Source organism: Papilio polytes, unplaced genomic scaffold (genome assembly GCF_000836215.1).
Source record: "Papilio polytes unplaced genomic scaffold, Ppol_1.0 DF821067.1, whole genome shotgun sequence".
NCBI lineage: Eukaryota > Metazoa > Arthropoda > Insecta > Lepidoptera > Papilionidae > Papilio > Papilio polytes.
The window spans coordinates 954,180-979,541 of NW_013528137.1; the positions used below are offsets into that span (position 1 = coordinate 954,180).

At 32.8% G+C, this 25,362-nt stretch overlaps 1 protein-coding gene across 3 annotated transcripts in view; it reads left to right on the plus strand.

Annotated features, from left to right (window-relative positions):
• Positions 1-10,424, plus strand: part of LOC106109783 — a 76,271-nt gene extending 65,847 nt beyond the window's left edge. The window contains exons 1-3 of one of the 3 annotated variants that reach the window (XM_013291392.1): positions 3,740-3,840; positions 4,424-8,783; positions 10,214-10,424. In XM_013291392.1, coding sequence (XP_013146846.1) covers positions 3,778-3,840; positions 4,424-8,783; positions 10,214-10,224 — 4,434 coding nt within the window. In that variant the 5' untranslated portion in view covers positions 3,740-3,777 and the 3' untranslated portion in view covers positions 10,225-10,424. Of the gene's footprint in view, positions 1-3,739; positions 3,841-4,423; positions 8,784-8,970; positions 9,561-10,213 lie in introns of those variants that run through there. The other 2 variants (XM_013291390.1, XM_013291391.1) reach the window with 2 other exon arrangements.
• Positions 10,425-25,362: the final 14,938 nt, after the last annotated feature.

Consider the following 25,362-nt stretch of genomic DNA (forward strand, 5'->3'; position numbering starts at 1 on the left):
CTGCAATTGCGGATGTTTATGGGCAGCGGTCGCTTTCCATTTCGGTGTATTTAAGTGGCCGCTTGCTCGTTTGCCACCTTATATTATAAAAAAAAATACGTGGAAAAGTTTTTAAAACATGTTTAAACCCCTGGCAATGTGCTTTGAGAGATTTCAAGATAAAAGAGCTAACGGCCGATCCCGATAATCGATCCAGTCATGCTTAACCTAAGTTTTAAGCCCTATAGTATTTATGTCTACACTAATATTATAAAGAGGAAATATTTGCATTTTTGTAAACATTGAAATACTCAAAAATTACTGGACCGACTTCAAAAATTCTTTTACCATTAAAAGCTACGTTATTAGTGAGTAATATAGTTTTATTTTTTAATTTCACGCGCGCAAAGTCGCGAGCAACAGTTAAGAATAAATATGGCATTTCATAAATGAATTTTCAACTCAAAGTGCCTAAAGAATAATGAAAAATTCTCTTATTTGACATACGTGTATAAACTCATGGTTACTACGGTCCATTACAACTGTCCGTCCAAAAAACATTACAAAGACTAATTTTATAAACCCAATATACAGGACTCTTCAGTGCTCTTAATGTTTTTCTCAGACAAAAGACGCACCGGATATTCTCGGTGATATTTTCAGTACTTTTAAACATTCTTTTTGTGAACTTATGAATCCTTTCCTCTTTTCTTACAGAGAAATATGATTTATAATGTTTTATTTATAACCTATAACATACAAAGGAACTTTGTCTTTGGTCTTTTATATAAATAGAATTATTTTTTGTTAAAAATGTTTATCCAAATACGGAATTAATATAGTTGTAAAGTGGATTCAAATTGTTAGGAAAAAATATCGTGGATAAGCAAAATCCATTCGAGATCGAAAATTGACTTCGGCCGTAAATAAATCTTGACACACTTGACACCATGATGCACGTTTCCCTTACATACGATCTCCCGTAGTACTACTGAGAACGATTAATATCACACCAACGGATGTCCATACTTAGTCACACGTCAGGCAAAGCGCAGCGTGACGCCTGTCACACGTCACATTAAATTAGATGCCGGCATCTGTATCGGGATCATTGAGATTAATAAAAAATGCTACCTAAAGAAAAGATTTCTCACAACAAAATAATTTTCTAATTCTGACGATAGATGGCAGTGGTTAAATCAACAAAATAAGTATGTTTTTCTGCTGATCAGTGGATTTTTTTTACAATAAGGTAGCATACCAGCAAGCGGTCACCTAAATCCGTAAAAATGGCAAAGTGACCGCAACCTATAACATCTGCAATTGCAGATGCTTTGTATGCTCTAAATCGACGGAGGAGGAGACGCACATAAAGAGGATATTTTCCCTTCCTATGCGTCACCTCCACCGTCAATTTCACTTTCCCATCCAATCCTTTCCTTGTAAGGAAAGGATGGAACGGGAAGGACAATAAAATTGGACTTCATTGGATTTAATTCCCTGTTGTTCTGCAATTGGTTTGCAAACCTCATGCCTGATTTTGTTTTCAATAGTTCCACTAACATATATATCAGATTGCACTGTATGTTTATACGTATTTAAAAAAAACGCTATGATAAACTCTGTGTGATCTTTCGGAGTAAAAGAATTGTGTCATAGTCATCACTATTGTCTATTTCTGTCACCGCCAAGGCTGTGCTCACGTAACTTGTTTGCGTGTGTTTATGTTTGTTTTAAAACACAATAAGATAAGGTATTGTTGACAGATGTAGGTGTTCATAGTAGTATATCAATATATATACCAATTTTATAAAGAGAAAAGATTTGTATTTTTATATGTATTGAAATAACTCAAAAACTACTGGACCGTTTTCAAAAATACTTAAACATTAAAAAGCTACGTTATCAATGAGTAACCTGGGCTATATTTTTGGCCATTTTGTAATATTTCCCTCAAAAAGTCGGGAGCAACATTTTTTTTTTATAAAATGTATATAAAATGGAAATGTATGAACATACCATTGTTATTGTGCAAAGATAATTTGGATCATATTCTTCCCCTTAATGTCAAAGTCGAAGCAGTTTTTTTTTATTAATGCGTGTTTCTTTTTGTCAAAAATTTCTAGAAATCAAAATCATAATTTACCGTACAATAGGATTTTTGTTTGAAACATGAATGAGACTTAATGGTTAGTTACAAATATTCCATTAATACTTTGATAATCCAAACAGATGAGATCGTTTACTCACGTCGCGGGAAAAATAGCTCACACCAATAAAGCTCTATTCACTCTAATTTTATTTTTTAAGAGATGAAAGTAATAAGATTTATTCCGCATCAAGTGGATACAGTATCTTAAATTGTAAACGTTTTTATTTGTTTGTTTATTTTAACTGAATACATAAACGCTTTAAAGAAATACATAAAATAAAATAAAAATGGAAACACAAAGATCTTTGTTTTCTGTTTAAGTTTAATGCATTTAAAAATTCAAAGCCTTGACATTAAATTATTTTTCGAATCAAATATCAGATTACCCTTACGCTTGTTACAAGAAAACAGGCCTTGGTTTTAGGTCTAGTCTGACGAGACATGTACGTCTCATCTCAAGGTAACGTAACAAAAACATGATTACACAGAATTTTATATGTCAAAATATCAAACAAAAGTTTTAGTTTTGACTAGCTGTTGCCCGCGACTTCGTCCACGCAATATTAAGATAAAAAATAGTCATAGTCAGCTACCATTTAGTGAAAGTCCAGCCAAGCTGTTTCGGAGATAAACGCATCATTTCTTTAAAACTACTAATATTAGTTTTGTTTAGTCAATTAACATTAATGTATTATTGATTATTTTCAGTAAATAATGCTGATTTAGCACTTATTTCTTTCTTACATCTAAGAATTTGATCTGTAAATATTCTATTCCGTCGTGCCAGAAATATTGAGGTTAAGAATTCTTGCGTATTATAAATTTACACTATAAATTAACCTCTCACTGACCGATATTATAGTTATATTTGCGGCTATATGAAATATAAAATAGGCGATAGTAGATTGGCTCTGGACTTCTGTCAGAAGGTCGAGAGTTTCAATTCCTTTGCTATAAATTATGTATAAAAACCTTTATAAATTGTTACTGAGAAATAGGCTTCTTGTTTAGATATGTATAGCCTGAATCTGCCCATCTTTTTGGTACTAACCTAATCTTTTATCCCTATTTTATCAACCAATTAATTACTTGAAGGGAATTTTCTAACATGACTAATACGTGCTGTTTAGCATCGTTACTAAATCACATGTTTATTTTAGACAATGTTAATGAACGATGCCCATTACATGCCATAAATAAGCCACATGCTTAGGATTCCCGACGATAGCGAGCGAAAATTGCATTCAAATAAAAAATAAATAATACATCTTGACTATAAATAAATAGATTTGTGGAGCATCGCGCCGACGCTATGGCGAAGAAGTAACGTTTATATGCAGAGGTATTTTGGCATGTATCTATAGTCCAGTCTGAAATAATCACAAGTCGTTCGGCAAACGCTGCGAGTGCGAGCGCTTGCGCCTGCCTTCTTCAATTAAAATAAAAAATTAAAAAATTGCAATAAATTAAGATTTGAAATGTTAAAAATAATATAATTGTGTTCGCTTTACAAAATGTGTTAATCATTTGTGATATATTTTGTTATTTTATTAAGTGATGTTAAGAATATCGTGTTAAATAAGTGAAAAACGAATCTTTTTAAATATAGTGTGGATGTGTCTTTACTAAGTATATAGGAATTCAAAATGGTTGCTATGCTAGTAATTTCCGAACGAGCTACTAATAATTATTTTTCGTCATTTCTACCTGTAAGTTCTTATTTCTTATGATTTGCCCATAACCCAATGCTTAGTGCATTTTAGTATTTTTTTCTTATATTAACTATCCAAAGTGCCAAATAAGTATAGATATAATTATACCTCAGAAACTAACATATGCAATAAAATTGTAGAAGATAAGATTATAGTAGCTTACTTAATAATATATGATGGTCTTGTACTAAAATTATCTACTGCATACTATGGCTTTGAACCGACGACCTCTTTATCAACTTGTTACGCAGCGGATAGGTCAACGACGAATAACTTCCTTTATTTGCCAACTCAAAATAAACAAAGAAAATAAAAACCACAGTTACAGATGTTTGAAACGAAGCCAAAAAACTGTCCTTGAGTATGTTGTAGATAGCAAGGCGAAAATATTGCTAGTAAATCTATTTTAAAGTAAAGATACCTGTGTTGTTCAAATTTATTTATCGATAACATATTTATAGAAGTTTAGAATATTTTTAACCGTGTTACAGAATAAAGAGTTTTATAACATCATTGAATGACCTACATATGCCTAACAAATTATTACAAAAATTAACATAGTTTTTATTTCTAATTTCAGACCGTGAACTCCCCGCCAGTGCCCCACCGAGACATCACCGGAGCATCGACGCCGTCATATAGAGCCTACCATGATGACTACACATCCGTCCCACGTCGTCCGGACAGACAGATCCAGACGGAAATAGAAACGGAACGCATCAAAAAAGATAAAAAATGGTCAATAGGAAAACTATTCAGAAGAAAGAAAAAGGAAGAAGAAAGTGGCACATCATCACAAAGTGACGACGATGTTAGTGGGCGGTCACCTAAAAGGAAAGCAAAGAAAAAGAAGAGAGCACCTCCGGTTAATAATTTCGATCACATTGTGATTAGGGATACGAGGAGGGCACAAAGCTTGGCAAAGCCGAATTTGCATGATGCAACCGACGATGGAGTATTGTCCGACCCATCTGCTGGGTTCATTAACTATAGAGCTAAAACACAGAACATGTCTAGATTATCAAAAGAGTCTCTCAGCTTAAAGGACGACTTCGTCGAAAAGAATAGTCGGATTGGTAGCGAGACTCCATCGAGAAAATCACGAAAGGGTCGTTTGAAAGCTAGGGTTGAAGCATTAAGGAATAGTATGAGAGGGGAGTCTAGTAGTGATGAAGAATCCCTAAAGTCTTCTAATTCTTCTTCTATGATACGTTTTAGAAGTGAAGATTCTCTAATGCGGTCACGCGATAGCTCTCTCAACAAAAAATCCAGAAGCGCCAGAAATGAAAGATATATTAAGAGATTGTCACGTGATGAAGAAAACCAATTAAACAAAGAGGCTGAGTTACTGCAACAAGGTTATACAAAAGCCGAAATTGAAATGCTAACAAGAACACCCACAAGTCAAAGCAGCGGATATGGAACTTGTAAAAGAGAACCAGCAAATAAATCTGTGCCTGAACCTGTACTGCATGAATCTTGTAGACAACCTTTAAAGACAGAATCAGTATCATCATTTCCTTCCACACAAAGTTATCCATCATCCATAAACTTTAACGCCAAGGTTAATAACGAACATATTAATTATTCCATAAAATATCCAAATGTTAACCACAATCGAGATTCACTTACCGCTAGTAATAACAGAGAAAGAAGTGCGTCTATTAATTACGAAAATCCAGAATCCGTTATGTATGTTAAATTTCCTTTAGGAAATGTTACCAATGTAAAAAAAGAAGAGAGAGCGCCTCCAGTACCTCCGCCACGAGACATGCACAGAAAAGTAACAACACCTCTATCAATGTACTATGAAAATAGTCCCATAGTGGCTGATAGAGTTGGATCTAATCAAATAACCCATGGTGTACCCAATAACGATTTTGAAAGAATTATGCGAAGAAGCCAAGAGCGGTCAATCGGTTACGGTTTAAACGGCCTACGCAGGCCTCTATCAAATTCCGAAGATCATATTGCTATGCAAAACAACGAAAATATGCAAAATACGTATTATAGGAATGAACAACCTAGACGACCGGCATCAGTTTCCGCTGAGCCTAATCATTACGGACTTTACATGAACTCTCCCCCATGGCGCAAGAAAATCGAGCAACCAAATTTAATTAAACCAGAACCGTTACAGATACGGCAGGATTATTTATATTATGCAGATCAAAGTCCTAGATCAAGAAGGCCAATAAGTGTCAAAACTGGTCTCAATGGCGTAGAGAATCAATATTTAAGTGATTCTCAAGCTTCAAGTAATATTTCTACGAATATAACATATAGAAGACCTAGAAATGCGTCAGAATTTTGGAAAAAAATAGATGATGCCGAGAAGCAAAGACAACAGCAAACATCATTTGCTAATTCCAGAAGTAATAGTGAATGTTCTAGCAATTCCCAACTGTACAGGCCTCTGGCCGATCAAAATAAAATAATAAGAAGGAACAGTTACAGAATTGAGAATTCCGATATACAAAATAAAAATAAATCGGTAGATCAGTCAGATGGTTCAAAAATTTGGAAAGCTACTACAGAATATAAAAGGTCTGTTACGGTGGAACCTCCGAAACCTGCAACTTCGCCGACCTGTAAAACACATATTCGACATAAATCGGATACGTTCATTCCTAACAGTTATCAAGTACCTTCAGATGACGAGAAAAGTTCTGAACGGCGAAAATCTACAAACTTGGATGACGCCCTAAATGAATTGGAGGCTATTTATAACAGTCTAGGATTAGGAGATGAAGATTTACTGGATCGGGCCGAACGTCGTGAATTGATGACACCAAAATTTAACGACCAATTTAATGATTGGAATGGAAACGATAATGAAATCCAATTACGAAGTCAACCAACCACCCCTTTAAGGCGCATTTCTAGAAGATCTACTTTACCAGATAAGTTGCAAGACGATATGGCATTCCGTAGAATGAATTCATTTTCTAAAAAAGATAAACCAAGTACTAAAGAATCACAGGCTCAAATTAGTTACATGTTAGCATCGCCCGTATATGTCCCCTACGTCTCGGACGATGACAAACATTCTGAACGCAACGAACCAGATATTGTTTATGATGATGTCGTTTATAGAAATATAAAACAGACTAACAATCGCCTCAAAACGCTTGATCCTCAACCGCCTTTTGGTATTCCCGTTGGACCGGTGTCACCAGCTCCGCAGAGCGACTATTTGCATGCTACCCCAGAAAATAAGGGTAGATCTCGTTTCATTCCGAAACGATCTCCTGATATCGTTTCTGATGACTTAGCTTACAGGAACCTTAGAAAAGATAATAAACATACGTCGTTATTTAATAACGAAGATCTCACCGGACAAATAAATAATAACCATAGTTACCATGAAAGTTTCCATGCTAAAGAATCAAGTGAAAGTATTAAAAAGAAACGTGCCATAAGATCACTTTCAGCAAACATTTTTACAATGATCCAGAAGGAAATTGATGAAGCACTTAATATGACCAAAGCGCCCGCTTTGCAAAAGACTCATAGTAACAGTGATGTTATGAGACGACTTCGTGAAACTTATGAAAATAAAGAACCGAAACTAGATTACTTTCCTCGTAATAAGGTAAAACAACGTAACAATACTGTTAATCTCTTTGTTAATAACCCGCACACCACTTCTCATCATTTTGCAAAAGACGACTCATTCATTCACTGTGATGACAAATGTTTCGCTAAATCATCATCATGTGACAAGTCCAAAAGCTCATCCCCGTCGCACATATCGCCACAATCATCAAAAAGATCATCGAAAGATGAATTTCAACAAGTTCTTAGTATGCTAGCACAAGAAGCTATGGACACAAGTAATAAATTAGGTGTAGCATTAGCAGAATTAGATAAAAATCGAAATAATAGCGAAAAAACATCAGATATTCAAAATAGAATTTCTGAAAGTCGTTTAAGTTTTTTAAATGAGCTAACAAACAAATGTAACGATAAATTGGAAAACGAAGAGAAACATACGACAACTATTAGTGAGGATATTACCCAACAACACAACAACGAAGAGGGTGATAGTGAACTCAATAAATCCAAGGCTGAGAAGACCGAAGATAGTTTATTTACAATTTCAAATCAATTACACAAAGTAGAAGACCAACTCAAGTATAGTTTTGAAAAAGAGTTTGACTTTGCTGATGAAAGCTTGAAAGTTTCCGATAACACGAACAAACTAGCTGAACCGCTAAAAGCAGAAGAAAGCATAGTTATGATACAAGACGTAAAACCCGCTCCCGATGTTATTCCACTTTTGATACAAAATGATGCAACCAAAATTGAAAGTCATACTAAATTCGAGTCTTCTACGCCTTCACACACAAATTCCTTAAATCCATTTTTGAATCCAACAAATAAAATGAAGGAATTGGATGAAATAAATGCCTTCAAAGAATTAAAAGACGGGATTTCAGACTTGATCGCTGGTATATCTGAAGTTAACGATAAATTATTTATGAATAAATGTGCTAAACACGACGATGAAAACAAAAGTGGAATCCCCGGAATTTCAGAAGCAAGTCGGCGTGTTAATCAGGTAAATCTAGACCAGAATAATAAAAGCATTCCTGAAAGAAAATCAGTTAACCTATCAATTTATGAAAACGACTTACTAGATGTAAAAAAGGATGGTGCCGATTCAACTGAGTATAATTCGTCAGAGGAACTTGCAACAATTTTCAAATTTAACGGCTCTAATAAATCAACAAATGCATTCCCGGACTTGAATAACGAAACTGCCAATAAACCGCGAGATGACTTAAATTCACCCAAGCTTGTGAAGACAATGAATCAGCACCTGAGGAGGCTTTCAGTAGATGAAGGCAATACTAGTCAATCTAACGCACTGCCATCTAACGTAGTTCCATGGAGAGCTAAGAACCAAAGTTGTAGTTCAGACAGAGAAAAAAGAGGTACGTGGTCTGTTCTCATGCACGGTGTTTGGATGTCACTTTAACCATTTTGCATCCCCTTCATTGTTTATTTTCATTTCACCATTTGTGCTACAGCTGTATTATGTAGAAGATAGGACTGTTGGAATGCCGAGCTAACTGACCCCTTTGTTTTATTTTATTGTATGCATTGTTTTTGTTGTTTTAGCAAGCAATAATCCGCAGTCAAAGCGAAACTGGCACAACTCAGGCACGTTGATGTTAGCTTGCTCTTACACTCTGCTGCTCTCCCAACACCTGGCCGATATGGACTGGTTGACGCTGCTGGGCTTGCTGTTGGCAATGATAACCGTCATAGCTATGCTATTAATTTAATCAACACACAAATCTTTACTATAAGGTTCGGCGCGCACTATCAACCAATCAATTGACTGCGAAAAATCGCAATTGCGCGCCTAGCCTAAGAGATCTCACATGGGCACTATAGTTGCGGTAAGGCGGCTATGTTGCAATAGCACCGCGAGACCAAATTCTTTGTAGCAGATGAAACCGCACCACCCGCACCGCCCATATGGCATCAGTATAATTAATATTTTCTTTACCTACTGTTTTCTTTTGTAAGAGGATTTTATGCAAGATTTGTGCGTAACCCTTATTGTTAAGTATATCGCTTTTTTTATTTGTTTGCATATAAGAATGTTAATTGTACTTAATTTACAGTGTTACAAATTTATTAATAAGTTAAAATAAAAAAGGACAACAATATTAAAAATTACTTTAAAATAAAAGGAATGATGTCAAAAGAAATTTTAAGCAAGTTGGTCGTTCTTCATTTTTAAAAATTGTTTTAAAACGTGTTAATTATTAAAACTTATAATTTTAAAAGTTACATTTTATTGCTTTGCTGTGATGTTTTGTTAAATTTTAAAGCTTTACTATTATTTGTCTTAAACATTATCCTTAGTAAATATACTTATAAATGTATATGTTTTATTTTTAATTATGTAAGATTTTTGAACAAAGCTTTTAGTATGTTAGAAATGTTTTGAGAAACATTTATATATCGTCTTGCACGCAGGTGTAGTTAATATATTTTGCATGTTTTTATGTTTATTTTTGATTGACAGAGTTATGTGTACATTATATTAAAACAATCATGTATAAATTGACACAATGAAAGGACTGCTTTAACATGCTTTTAGCAAAACTATTTTCGTTATTTTTAACATACAATAAAATCCAGATTTTAAAACAAAAATTTTGATTATAATTTATAAATATTGTATTAGTGATGGACTCGACTATGAATATTGCTCAACAAAATTGAATGCTATACGTCCGAAATTAGCAGTCTGTCTCTTTCTAAATGCCGATGTGTTATATTACACATACACACATTTTAACAATGTTTTTATTCTTTTATCTGAATATTATACTTTGTAAATTTTTAGGTGAACACTGATGCCGATTCTTCGAGCTACGGTCAAGTTCTCCAAGATTATTTCTATACCGTGTAAATTATTTTAATCGAAGCTTATTCAATCTATTGTATTGTTATACCCTTTTAAACCATGTTTATGTAGAGGCTTCCAGTTACATTTTAAAAGAACGTTATTATATAAAAAGAAACGTTATAATTTAAATAAATATGTTTCAGTTTAATTTGTCATTTTATTTTACCTATGCCATTCTATTACCTTATGAAAGCTGTAATAACGCCTAAAATGTAATGATCCACCAATTTATGACATAGTGGGCGCTGCATTAGTGACAGTAAATGAAAAATATCCTAACTAATTCAACTTCCTAAACACTTCTAAAATTTATTCATACCACTTAGACTACATTTAAGATTTGACTTTTATCATTAAAATCAAAAAACTTTAGCTTTGGTGGAAGCGCCATCTATGATGTTGTTATAACACTTACGTATGATTTTGTTTCTTAAATTGTAAGAGGTGTAAAAAGTCCACAACAGATGGCAATACTTGTTTCCATGATGGTCCATGTTTACATGAAAAACATGAGACCTTTCTAGAGAAATGTCTCTAAATAGGCTTTTGTACCTAAATCCCAAAAAGCTTGTTAATAAAGAATGTATGAAATTTAAAAAGCTCATATTGAAAGATTGCAGAAGTCGTTTTCAATGTTGCCAAATGTAAAATCTGCAACTGACTATTAGGATTTTGTTTTTGGATATAATAAATGAACTTTTTGGATATAATACATATAATAAATGAACTGACGTACAATCGAAAAACACAAATGAAGATCACTTTATCAAAATGTGTTTATGTCATATTGAATATTTGTTCGAGAATTAAGACTGGCAGGAATGTCGTTGCCTTGGTTTATTATAACTGGTAACATTGCACTAACAGTTGTCAACTTGTCAAATTATTTGCTACCAAAAAACGAAAGATGATTGTGATTGCATCGCGTAACGTGTTGTGAAATTTATTTGCGAACTAGTAAATTTTTATTTTCCTTTTGAATGTTGTTTGTATTACATTTGAGAGAAACAGCAGCCTTTATACTTTAGTGGTTAATATTATACTTTTGTTGATATGTGACAATTCGCGTGAAATTTTAACTGTAATCAAAACATCAACCTACTTTGTTCCTGTTGACCTGCCTCTACTGCGGTTTTTTTAAAAAGGTAACGGTTTCCAATTTACAAATATCTTAAACTATGGGCAGTTTTATTGATGTATCATAATTTGAGACTTCAAATCAGTTCTTTGCAAGCTATCGAGGTATCATCAGTTGAGTCTCGTAACTGTTTTGTTTTTTATTCAAACAACAACTGGAGTTTAGGTTGACTTATTTTTTTTTTTATTGATGGTCTTTGTAATAATGTTATTGCATGTTTATTCACCAAAAATTTCAATGATTCATACTATTAATAAGTTACCAGTTAGTCCATTCATATTTAAAATGTCTATTTCGGATTATGATAGCATTATGGAGATGATCGAATTTGTATATATGTAATTGTCCTATTTTCAACAGTTTACAGTTTCTTTTAATATTTTAAAATTTATTTAGACAGAATTTTGCTTCATTAGTATGGTCCTTATGTTGTATGTCCCGTTCTGATCTTGGATTGAAGGATTGGAGATGGTCTTGGTGCTGATATTATCTGTAAATATAACTTAGATAAATTACTATGTTAAATCTTTAGATTTTACATCTTATTCCCGCTATTTTTATCAATTAAAGATATAGCTTACTAGAAAAAACTTAATTAACTATTGAATTACATCTGTGACAGTCACTGTTTTTGGTTTTATCTTGTTGACATGTTTTTATCTGTGCCAATTCATTACTTAATAATTATTGTACTTAGTGATAACAAATACTGATGTTTACTTGCTTTTTATGCTGGTTATTAATTATAGAAAATTATAACTAATGGATAATCAACGCTTTACACAATCTTTTTTATTTAATGGACATTTGTAGTGTTGAGGTAACATTTTTTCATCTTTACTACATTTTAAAGAATTAATTATAATTATAACATAACAAATGTGCAATCTTCTTTATGTTTTTACACTAATTATGATGAGATTTATTCACTTCATTTTTAGTACCATGTTAGGTAGAAAACAACCAAAAAAAATACTTTTATAATGCAAATTTCACTATTACAACTGTATATTTAATTGACAGTTAGCCTGCCTTATCATTTTTCTTCTTATTCTACTCCTGCAGTGTTTGTGCAACAGTTACAGCCTACAAATGATTCATTATATTCTCCCCTGCCTTATCCTATCCCGTAGGCTCCGTTGCGCTAGGTTTTCGTCCTCCACATAACTCTATCATCCGTCATCTTAGTTATCACTCCCTTTTTGATCATGTCACCTTTCACACAATCCATACATCTCTGTCTATGTCTACCTCTACCGGTGTACCCCTCCACATTCATAACTAACATCCTTCTTGTTACATGCGATTCATCTCTTTCCTCTTTTCTCAACCACTGAGGCTACTCTCAAACTTCTAATATGCTCATTTCGTATTTTATTTAATGGATGAGCCTACAAATGATTGTGACGAAAAAAACTGTACCCAGTGTCATGGACAGGAAAATGGTAAATCATATCTGTCTTCCCATTTGATGAGGTGTCTAGGTCCCTGTTTCTATTTTTAACATTGTCTTCCTGGGGGCATTGTGTATCTTGTTTACAATTCACCTTCTCAAACAATAAGCATTATTTTTTTTAAGTTAACTAGCTGTTCCAATGTGTTGTTATAAAAAAATGTTTTACTGTAAAAAAGCTTAAGTTATGTTAGTATTTGAAATACTTAGAGAAAGTTAAATATTATGAGCCATTATTAAGGTTTTTTTTATTAATTGGATTTCAAAATAACTAGTACTTTGATGAACTAATTACATGCAATTATTTTGCATACACGATTTGTTTTACCTTTCTAAAGAAAAAGATTAGCTCTTCCCATGCGGCTTAATCCACATAAAATTTTAGTTGCTTATTTTATATATAGATCGTGTCGTAAGTTTTTTTATTAAAAAAATAATTATTCAAAAATATGCTGTGATTACTGACATCCTACGTCACGAAGTAGTGTGTTTACGCTTTATTATATTAGTATAGAGTATAGATTTACTTTAGCATGACAAGATTTCAACTTAGAATTGCGTAAATAGACTGTCATTGATCATACGTTCAATTCATTATTAAATTTGGTTTCTTAATTTGTTATGAAAATATACTTAACATGACTGTTTTACAATAATAACAATGACACGTTTTGATAAGATTAAATTAGGCGACACCACAACATATCGCGTGTAATTTTATAAATAGCACGGGTATTACCATTTTAAACTTAAATGCTGGGATCAGCAAACTATAGTTTGACAACCCTTCTTGTTAACAAAAGTTTGTCGACACCTGTCTCGGTGTCTAGACGCCCTAATAAAAATCCAGAGAAGCAGATGATTGTTAGTTCAAAGTAAGAATAGATAAAAATGTATAACCCTATTTAAGTAAAGTTGCTTATCTTTGAAACATGTATTTTCTTAAACTTCTTATGTATATGTTTGTTCTTTAAATATTTCGCTATGTTTGATTTTAGCAGAGTATAAATTCCGCGTTCTCCTAATATCCTAGTTGTCAGTTTGTAATCCAAAGTGTAGATAAAGAGATAAAAGGCAAGGTTTAGCTATCTAATCTAATGTTTTTGTTCCTATATTGTTTTGTTTGCTAAAATTAATATTGATCTTTGACCAGGTATCACTTGATAATAGGTTTTTGCTTTTAAACTTACGAGAAATAAAGGATGTTTTGGAATTACTACGTTAATATTAATAAACTGAAATATTCTCATTTTTAAGTATCAAAATCTGTGCCCCATTTGCGATAATATTTGACAGTTTTATCAAATATTTTATCACAATCAGAACGTATATGATACATGAGAAAGCCAAATACTAACGATATCTCGCATCTCGCTCTGAAAACCTAACCGTCGCAACCGAATACTTATTGATACTTCAAGATGTATTAGTGCGAGGTAACCTTCAGTAAATTTTGTTTAACGTTTCTGAAGAGTATGTTAATACAATACGGCAAGCTGTTTCCGAGCGGCTTCGTCCGCTTAAAATTATGTCAAAATACCAATTACCTTCCTATGGCAAGTTTGCTTCCTTGTTGGCAGTAGCTAATGGTCTCTTTCCCACATTAGGGTTATTACCCAATTTATTTACCTCCTATGTTTAATAGCGTGAAAATATATAGCCTAAAGCGTGACGTAAGTGTAGGGCTTTTTATTAAAAAAAATATTCAAATATATGCTGTAATTGCTGACATCTTACGGCACAAAGAAGTGTTTGTTTACGCTTTATTATAATAATATAGAATAGATAGAAGTATAGTTAACTACTAGAGACAGAGAAACAATTAGAACAAGCCTACTGGGAACTTAGATAGCTCTACACTTGTTTTATTTAACTGTAAATGAAGCATATGATAGAAGTAATATTCGTATCTTTACTAAACTTTTCAACGTAATATCTTTGTGCAATCGTTTTGATTATTGCCGATACTGTTTTAATAAACATTGTACCGTTTGTTCCTTAGCGTCCTTCTCCATAAAATTATGCAAATGTCAAACCACTTACACCGTTAAATGGCGAGGCTGTATCAACTCTCTCTGGTCAAACGATTTGTATATAATTTTATAACAATGTTCTCGCAATCTTACGGAAATTAACAATAATATACGAAATATCGAGGAAATAATTTTTATTACCGTTGTCCTTGTCTGTTGGATGGTGTAGGTCATATTGCAATGAGGTTGATGACACGAATGGAATGGAAAAAAAAACAAATATAAGTCGTTTGTGTTTTATCTTTGAATCAGTAGCAGATTAGTGTGAATTTAGATAATTGTTTAGGATAATTTGGAAAGTAACGAAATTACACCTGCGCCAATAGATTAACGGGTTGGATACTCGTAACACTGAAAGATTGATTGATGGTTGGTCTGCAATCCGTGCAACGCTCTTGCGGCCGACGGACCGTGAATACAAACCATATAGTGCCTGTAATAGCTGTTTCCGTCTATCGACATGTACTCATTTTCTCAGTTTCTAAAACACTGTATCTGTTATCCATTTAAGCGTGTTATGTACAGTTTATTGTTAACTCGTAACTACTTGATTACGAATTATTCTGTACTAGCTGTTCCCATGCGGCTTCATCTAAATTATAAAAAAATATTTTGATTGTTCACATTTGTCAAGTCATCGATTGCAAATGTCGAAATGATATGACATGATGTCAAACCATGGCAACCTTGCTTCCTTGATGTTGGTAACAACTTATTGTCTCTTTCCCACATTAGGGTTTTTATCCGAAATATTTACCTCTGAGTTTAACGGCATGAAAATGTATAGCCTGAAGCGTAAGTGAACGTAAGTGTAGGGCTTTTTATTAAAAAAAGTTATTCGAAAATATGCTGTGATTGCTGACATCTTAGGCAAAGAAGTGTGTGTTTACGCTTTATTATAATAGTATAGATATAGGTATACAAATAGAATTATAAACGAAAATAATGATCTTGTCAAGATACTTAGTTGAGGAATTGGATGTATACAAGGGTATTGAAAACTTTTCCATTAATTCCTAGTAATAATGTTGTGAACAACACTTCAGTGTTTTATTATTGCTATAGAAAACTTTAATAAGCTTGTATTCATTTTATTACACGTCTTTCAAACTAAGAAAATTTAATTATTTATTGCAACTATAGAAGATTTTACTGGGAAATTCTTATACGGTTACTAAGTTACCTAACCGTGTAATGGCACAGACTACCATAATGTAGAGAAATTTGCCATCACTTGTGATATCGTGTTACTAACGATGCAATTTGTTCAGGTTACATGAAAACGTTAGTACTCTGATAATCCATTCAAGCTTAGATTAAGTGTAAATGATCGTATATAGTGGCGTAAAGTGATATCGTTTTGCATACGGTAAAGACTTGAATATTTTTGGCATAGTTCCATACTTCTCTTTGTTGTGCAAGCTTGAGTGAAGTGTTTCGTTTGAAATGCAACCTTCGTTACAGATCATTTTGTTATTTAACCGGTTACGTCTTTTATTGTAATTGAAATAGACGATTTGTTATCTGTTTTGGTAAGACATTAGGAATATTTTCACGGTTATGTTAAGTCCGTTTCATTCTGTAGAGTAAGTGGATTGTAAAGATGGAATACATTCGATTGATATTCAGGGATAAAGTTAGGTTATGCTAGTAACCAGCTTTCTCACCTCAGTCCGCGTGGAATAAAAAACAAACAAAAGCAAGTTGCCTATGTGTTCTTCCAGACTATCACCTATGCCAAATTTCATCCAGATCCGTTCAGCCGTTTAGGCTACAAACTCTAACAAACATCCATCCATCAATCCAAACTTTTGCATTTATAATATTAGTATTGGTATGATAGGAGGTTACGGCCATGGAAGGATCTAGCGGCGGCCGGATCTTTATTGCAATCTTCCATGTTATTTTTTATGGTTGTTCTCTGTGTAATGTACAAGAAGACAAAAATATGACTAATTTCAAAAAGAGTAATAATTTTTTTTAATGTGTAGAAAGCTTTAATGATGACTATCAAGATACGAAATCGATATTCGTGTACGATATGTAACGATTAATGATTATGAACTATAGAAATCGTTCTTTTTAATGTTTATTTCACATTCGGGTTTTCTCTTTCGCGTCCGTTAAAGCGTACTGTATTAGTAATTGCCGCGCATCAATGAAAGTCGGTTTTAAGGCCACTAGGTATTTGTATTGCCCCCGAATAATGGATAGAAATCTAAGTCGGTTAACACTGACCGATTCTCAGTTGCACGAATGATTCTTGTTGCGATAAGTACACGTGAAGCAGTGTTGCTAGCGATTTCGCCGCGTCAAATTAAAAAAATAATAAAAACGCGCATGTTCCTCAATGGTAACATTTTTTAAAATCGGCCAGTAGTTTCGAGTTATTTCAATACATAAAAAATACAAATCTTTCCTCTTTATAATATTAGTAAAGATAATCTTTGTTCCAAATGTCATTCAGATCTGATTAGCAGTTTGACATGAATACATTAATACAAATTTACGCATTTCTTTTAGTAAAAGATATTATGGAATTTAGTACATACGTAAACTTTGGTGACGTATTATGGAGGAAGCCTTTCCTCGACGTAAATGACCTCACATAAAGTATGTAAGACGCTGTACAAGATTTTAAGTTGTTACTTAATGCAACTTTGAAGTGTACTTAGACAGAACATGGATATATGTTCATAATATCCTAGCAGATTTCCCAAATTGACGCCAAAGTGTCCTTGAAAAATAAACCAAAACCGTCGATAAAACTAAAAATATCGGCACAAATAGTTTCTAGCATAATCAGTTCAAAATGAAAAGTCATTCACTTGCGGTATAAGTATTTAGGTAAGCATTAATATCTCTACTTAATATTCATAAAGCGTGCTTGTATTATAAAAGTTATGTTTTAAGTGAAATCACTTTTAAAATTTTATGTAACTATTTGAGTGTATAAGTATGTATGTGATATTTTATGCAAATTCATTAATGCTATCTCTGGATAGGTTTAGTGTTAAAAGTGGATTTGACGGAGGAAATAAGGAGAAATATCTTCTTTATAAGTGCCTACTCCTCCGTCGATTAAGGGTAGGTAACGCTCGCTTCGCCATTTAGGTGGCCGCTTACTTGTTTGCTTCCTTATAACACACAAGCTGTTACAAGCGGCTTCATCCGAATGAAATTGTAAAAACTTTATTTTATTGTATACATTTGTCAAATGTCAAATTCAAATGTAGTAATGACAATGTTGCTTCCATGATGTTGGCAGCTTGTAGTTTATGGTCCCTTTCCCACATTAAGGTATTTTTACAATTTATTTACCCCCTACGTTTAATAGCGTGAAAATATATAGCCTAAAGCGTAAGTGTAGGGCTTTAAGAAAGAATTATACAAATGTATACTTTGTTTGCTGAAATCGTACGCCATAAAGTAGCGTGTTTACGCTTTATTGTATTAGTGAAATATACGAGCTTGAACGAGGAGGAACGCGCGAACAAATAAATAAGAAGAAAATAACCAAAACTAACAACTTTTAATAAAAATATACAAATTGAGAAATATGTACAATTCAGCCTAGCGTTGAGACATCTTATTGAAGACTCCTTCAATTATTTACAAAAAGAATGATTAAAAAAATATGTATTCTTATTTTAAAAAAGGATTAAAAATAAAAACACAAAAAGGTTTATTTGCATCGCCAACATTTAGTATAGAAGTATAGATAAAATTAGCTTTAGATAGTGTAATGAAGCAGTAATATAAGGATATCTATGTTTATGTTTGAGTTAAGTTGAAAGTATTTAAGTTATCTAATACATAGACATAGTATTGATGTTCTGAGGCAAACGGAAACCATATAACGGTGTTTTGATGAAGTGGCTTTAATGCGTAATGCGTGCTGTATGAATTATAATACTATTGTTACAAAATAGTTTGAAAATTATTAAACATTGAAAGAACTTGGTTAAATATTGAAAATACAAGTGTTTGTTTTAATACATTCGACTTGTAAATGTTTAATGAATTACTAGGGTATTATATACTTAATTACATTTTTTCTTATTCATGTACATGACTTGTAAAATAGAAGAAATTTGTTAGCTGCAGCAACTTTGTTTTGGGTCATATTTTGCTCTAAAATATTTATTCAGCCCCACGTCAATATAACTAAAATATGTGATACTATGAAAATATATAAGAATCTGTTAGCAATATTTATAATGATTTCCGCCGATGACGCTATAATTTTGCATATTTATGTATTTAAGCGTAGAGATCGAGTTAATTGGTCACAATGCGCTTGCTTCCGATCGCTAGGTTTTCTACCGATGCCCTGAGAACCGGCTTCCGTGTGACGTGTGCGAAGCTAACCACGGCCAGTCTCTAGTCTCGCGTCGTGACAACAGGTGCTTTGATAGCTCCTTTGCACTTCTGTTCTCCTGGTACCCTGAATGAATAATACGTATACATATGTTTGTGTGTGTTAATCTAGTGTGTGGTGTTATGTGAAAATTGTTTAATTTTGTTTAAAAGGTAACAATTTTTTTTAATTTTAGTTATGACTAGCTGTTGCTCGTGACTTCGTCCGTGTGAAATTAATAAATTATAAAAATGTAGATAACTCATAGATAACGTAGCTTTTTAATGGTTAAAGAATTTTTGAAATGAAATATAAATCTTTTCTCTTTGTTATATTAGTATGGATAAATTTAGAGGTTAAAATATTTTTTTTATATTACGTAATGTTTATTTTTATTAAGACTATTTAGCAATTTAATGTTGTTTTCTATTCTAAGAATTCGTGTAACTATTAATATGGTATAAGATAAATATTTTGTTTTACGTCATTCAAATAGATCAAACATTAAATCAGTTTTTGTATCTTAATGTATCCGTACATAATTACATCATTGTTATTAAAATGCTGCAAATGTTGATTGTAGCTGAATTGACTGACATCAGAAGTTGTTTATATTATATCTTCTTTGGTTAGAATTGTCTAATGTTCCAATTTTATCCATTTATATCGCGTATTATAAACTTTAGAAATACAGAGTTAGTGGGTCCATGTATCCAAGCAAGCATAAACACAATTGTTTATGCTTATTGTTGTACTGGTTTTTAAAATTAACTACATGGACCCACTAACTCTGTATTTCTAAAGTTTATAATACGCGATATAAATGGATAAAATTGGAATGCAATCAAAATTCACACCCCTAGCAACAATTTATGAAGTCTTGGTACTTTCGAGTCGACTTATGTAGTTCCATACACAGTAGAACCTCGATGTCTCAAACCTCGGTAACGTAAAAACGTCTGTAACTTCTAAAAATAATATCTCCCCTTCCCATCAGAGCCCAAAACCCCTATAACATAGACCCTTGATAACTTAAAACCTCTATAACTAAAAATATTTTGTGTTTTCCTTGGACTTTAACTTATCGAGGTTCTTTTGTAGTTGAATGCGTTGCTTGCAATTCTTAAATGAGATAAATCGTATTCAAGTGCCCTTATCTGTTTAACATAGAAATAGTCTGTCATAAAATATTAATGTGTTAATGGATCAGACGTCATTAGCTCGTGTTATCGTAGAGTTTAAAATAAATACAGCTGTCAATGTAATCTAGTCGTGACCTTAAGGGTTATGCACATTGGCTGACATTATACAGTATGATACTTAAAAAAAAATAAGGACCGTTTCAATTTTTTAAAATTTGGTTTTCGTTTGAGTTATCAAAAATGGGTTAACGGTACGAAAGCCTAATGGCTTGTTAAAAAAAATTACCTCTGTAAACACATTATTTTAGATGTACGGGCAAATTTAGTAGGAAATCTGACTATTATGATGTTTTTTACAAACTCTAAAATAAAAAAAAAAATGTAGAAAAGGGGGCAATATACTTTGCGCTGATACGATAGCTATTGTGGTTCTATAACTCCACAAAGTTTGAAATCCGTCCGTTAAGAATCATCCTGTATACAGGATCGCTTAAATTCACATGTCGATGAACTTTATTTATAAAATTTGTGTTGATTTTACTCAATAGCGGTTTCTTTTCTTAATTATCAGTTTAACATGCATTTTTAAAAAGTAAACGTGAGTGATTTCGGTCGCTTTATGGTTTTAACTACGTTACTACTTTAAATGGAATAGAGAATGTATAAGTTTACCTTATAATGACACAATTAACTTTAGACATTAAGGTCACTATAGTCCAAGTTACAATTACAGAACAATAAAACCACTCGTCAATATAGAGTTTCATTGCACGTGTAGAAATACTAAATTGTATTCGTTTGTTGTAAAATTAATTTAATTATTTTGTTAATGATGTCACTTAAATTACCTTTATCTATCTTCTATACGTATAATGAAATCGGAGTGTCTGTAATGTCAAAAGAAAAATTCCAGATTTCGAGGAGATGACGTATTTGCGTTGCTGATAACGAAAATCAATTTTTTGTCTGTTTGTCCGCAAGTCGTGTTTCTTTCAGGTAATCTCCGACACGGCTGGCATAGACGGGCATATTATAGGCTACTTATCTTACTACTGCGTGGACGAAGTCGCGAGCAACAGCTACTTTTAATTATAAATCACAACGTATTGTAATATTGCCACAGTTTTTAATATAAAAATTATTATCGAGATATCCAAAAGCAATGAAATCATTTCATGTTTACGTTCATTTATAAAATAGCTCAAGAGTTATCTAAATTATTTGAAATGTTACTAATAGTTTCTCTTAAATAGACATATGTAGTATTTATTTTTATGACATCAGTCATTGTAGTATGTTTATGCAATATAACAATATCTATTGTTAATGTTTAGTCTATGCAATAGAAGAATAACAAACATGATCGTAAGAAATAAACAATCTAAATGGTGATCTACTATTCTAATTACTTCATAACATTGTATTGATCTTATTTAATTACCGCTAATTATTCTTTGGTCGTTAACTTAATTTGTGATTCGATTTTTTATTTGTTAATTATTAGCTATTGCTCTCGACTTCCTCAGCGTGAAATGTCACTCAATGATAACGTAGCTTTTATTGGTGAAAGAATATTTGAAATCGACCCAGTAGTTTTTGAGTTATATACAACAAAACAGAACATACAAAAATACAAATCTTTCCTCTTTATGGTATAGATTAACTTTAAACATTTTAATTTAATTTATCTGTCAAATAACCAGTATTTTTGTTTGTTTTTCAAATTTTAATTATAATGTTTTCTATATTTGACGTGGATGTAAAACCCACACAATAAATAAGTCGCTTACAATAATGTCATCGGCTAAACATCTAAAAATATATGTGATTCTGAGCAACGTGAATCACGTGTTGTTTTTGATACTTCTCTGTGTTTGAATTTTATAAACCACTTCAAATAGCACCTTTCTTGAGATATAGTTAGCCTACTTAGATAAAAATGTAAACGATGACTGAAGCTATTCATATAAGCATTGTCACATATCAAAATAATTTGTCTCATTTGAGGTAGAAAATCTTACTAATATTATAAATGTGAAAGTTTAGACGGATAGATGGATAGATAGTGTTAGGAACAAAATTAGTACCGTGCTGTAGAGTTGGCGCAACTCTAGATTATCGGCATAAACGTCACGTCCCTAGCTGACAGCTGTCAATGTCACTAGAAGTATGGATAGATTGGCGCGTAACTTGAGTCTTGACGAGAAGTATTGCTCTAAGTTAAAAGCGACAGTATCAAGTAAATAAGTTGTCTAATAATAGATAGATGGATGGATGGATAGATGTTTGTTAGAGTTTGTAGCCTAAACGGCTGAACAGATTTCGATGAAATTTGGCATAGATGTAGAGGATAGTCTGGAAGAACACATAGGCTACTCACTTTTTTTTTTAAATTCCACGAGGACGAAGTCGCGGGCGAAAGTTAGTATAAAATAGTTAAAAGTACGAAGAAATTCTTAGTCTGTAATAAATTGTTTTGTTGGACATAAAAGAAGTCGTAAAAGTGTTTTTCAAACATAAGGCGAAGTAGTATGTTATAGTCAAAACTGATAGTAAAGAGCTTATCAGGAATATTCGTGAGAATGTTTTTGTAATTTTTAGTTTTGTTTGGTGTACGTATCCATGCAAATAGCGTATTCGAGATAGAACTCTTGTTTCCGAATATCTGTACGTAGGATTTGTATTCGATCAATACAGAAAAGCCGTGATCTTTTTAATAATCAGCTCATGTTTGCGACCTTCCCAGGCCGAGTTTTAATATTGCAAGATTTGGCAAAAAGATAATGTAATGTAGTCTTAGGTTGTAAGAATTAATTTAACAAATAAACCGTTTCTTATAAGTACAATTTGATTTTGCGTTCTGGTTATGACAATCGAAAGCGGAGAGCTACCTCAATCTGATCTTATACATTAAAAGTATTGAACAACTACTTTTTACTGCATATCGAATTTTGCTGCACAAAGGATTATAAGCTACTCAACGTCAATGAAGTCGATAAAAACTAGCACATATCGGGGTCAGCTGAACATACTGCGGTGCATTGCGCCAAAAATGTGACGGGACAGAGATTTTGGCGCAATTCAACCTTTGGTATAAATTAACCGTAGTCGGTGAGACTGGCTCTCGACCAAATCCGGTCCTGACCGGCTTTACTTTTATTCCTTTAAAAAGGTGATGTACGACGCCTTGTGCTCATTACGATCGACGATTACTGGGTATTGAAGCAGGAAAAATTATACCTCTGAGACGTGTATGAAAGTTGAATGTTGTATGAACTATAGGAATTGTACATTGGTATAAGTCCTGCGTTTTATACTCGGTAGATTTCCTTTCTTCTTTAAAAATGTCAATTCGCAACAACCATGTATACTGGGTTATATACTTTCTATGTTAGTCTTCGGGTCATTTGATTCTCAATTTATTACACTTCACTATTTAATGACCAGTTCAAAGTATAATTTTCAGGTTTAAAGTTTACAATTTATTTCTTTAAAAAATAATTTGCTGAGACAGTATTGAATGTTCTTGATATCTGGCAATTGGCTCAGTCCAAATTAATATTTCAAGCGATCGATACTCGGTAACTAGCAGTCTAGACTTTACCAATTCTAATATCATACTATTCATACCAAGGGCTTCTGCAATTTGTTGTAAAATTATATTTTCGTACTACACTGTCAATACAAGGATCTTTGCAAAAATTTCTCTTGACGTTTACAATTCATACGGGTTATATTTATAATCAAAATAAAACACGTCCCCGGCTCTTGCGCATGCGTCCGAGTTCTTTTTAGCCTTGTTGTTCTTCCAGTGAAATGTAAAGAACTAGTTTCTCTGACTCATTGGCTTCGGTTTACTCCGCTGTGTGCATTATCTCTGTTTGCGGTATCGTTTGCTTTGTACGTGTGACGATTGATGTGTTTTCTTATTAACAAACATTAATTAACGATAATTTATTTTAATATTCATAATTAATGTTTATTGGTTTTCATTAACGATATGTGAATGGTGATCTGGTTTTATATTTGTATATTGTACATCAAATAAATAAAGTTCTTTTTAGAAAATTAGGCCAATTTGCAAAGAACACGTTTCGCCATTTTAACTGTTGTTTGAAGTCTTTGTTATTTAGTTTGCTTTCATGTTAAAGTATTTGTATGTTTTGAAGTATTGGGTTCATGGTTGAAAAGCGTAGTCAATTGTTTATTTTACAGTACATGAACAAGTTCAATATGCAATACCAAATGAACTTGCACGTTCGGCCTTCACCTTTGTACGAGTTTCATTGTAATATTTCAATGCCTGTCCAATAGACAAAGAGTTTTCAATTTTACATTGCAAAAACCTCACGCATGTCTTATCACAAAGATAAATTACGTAGTTCATCGTAAAGGTGTCATATGAAATGTTTGAGATATAGATAGAAAAGTCCGAGCTGTCGTTAGGTGTCATGTATATTTCCACGTGAGTTGCACAAATATTGACGTATGGCGTTTGTGTGCGGCGTGTCATATGTACTGTGGCTTCACTTTCGAGTGGTCTGAGCTAATAGACTATGGAATTTTTGTTGTCGACTTACCGCAAAGTGAAGGTTCTTGCAGATATTTTTACCACTATGATATAATATGTTTAAGTTATTTGCAGACGGATTATTCCCAACCGTCACCCAGTTCTGTCCCTACGTGGGAACAGATGAGAATAAAAAGTTTCATCCGTCCCACCTTTTGCGACTACGGGACGTTTGGAACTTATTTTATTTTATAACCGTTCCATCTGTCACCTTATTGGTGATAGTGGGACTAAAAGGTGGGACCGATGAAACTTTTCATTCTCAAGTGGGACAGAGCGGTGTGACGGTTAGGAATATTCCTTGCAGACAAGCAAAAACTTACATGCTAGCGACTTGAATGGAGTTCCAGATTCGTCTCGAACTTCGAAGATTTGATAAGTATTTAGATT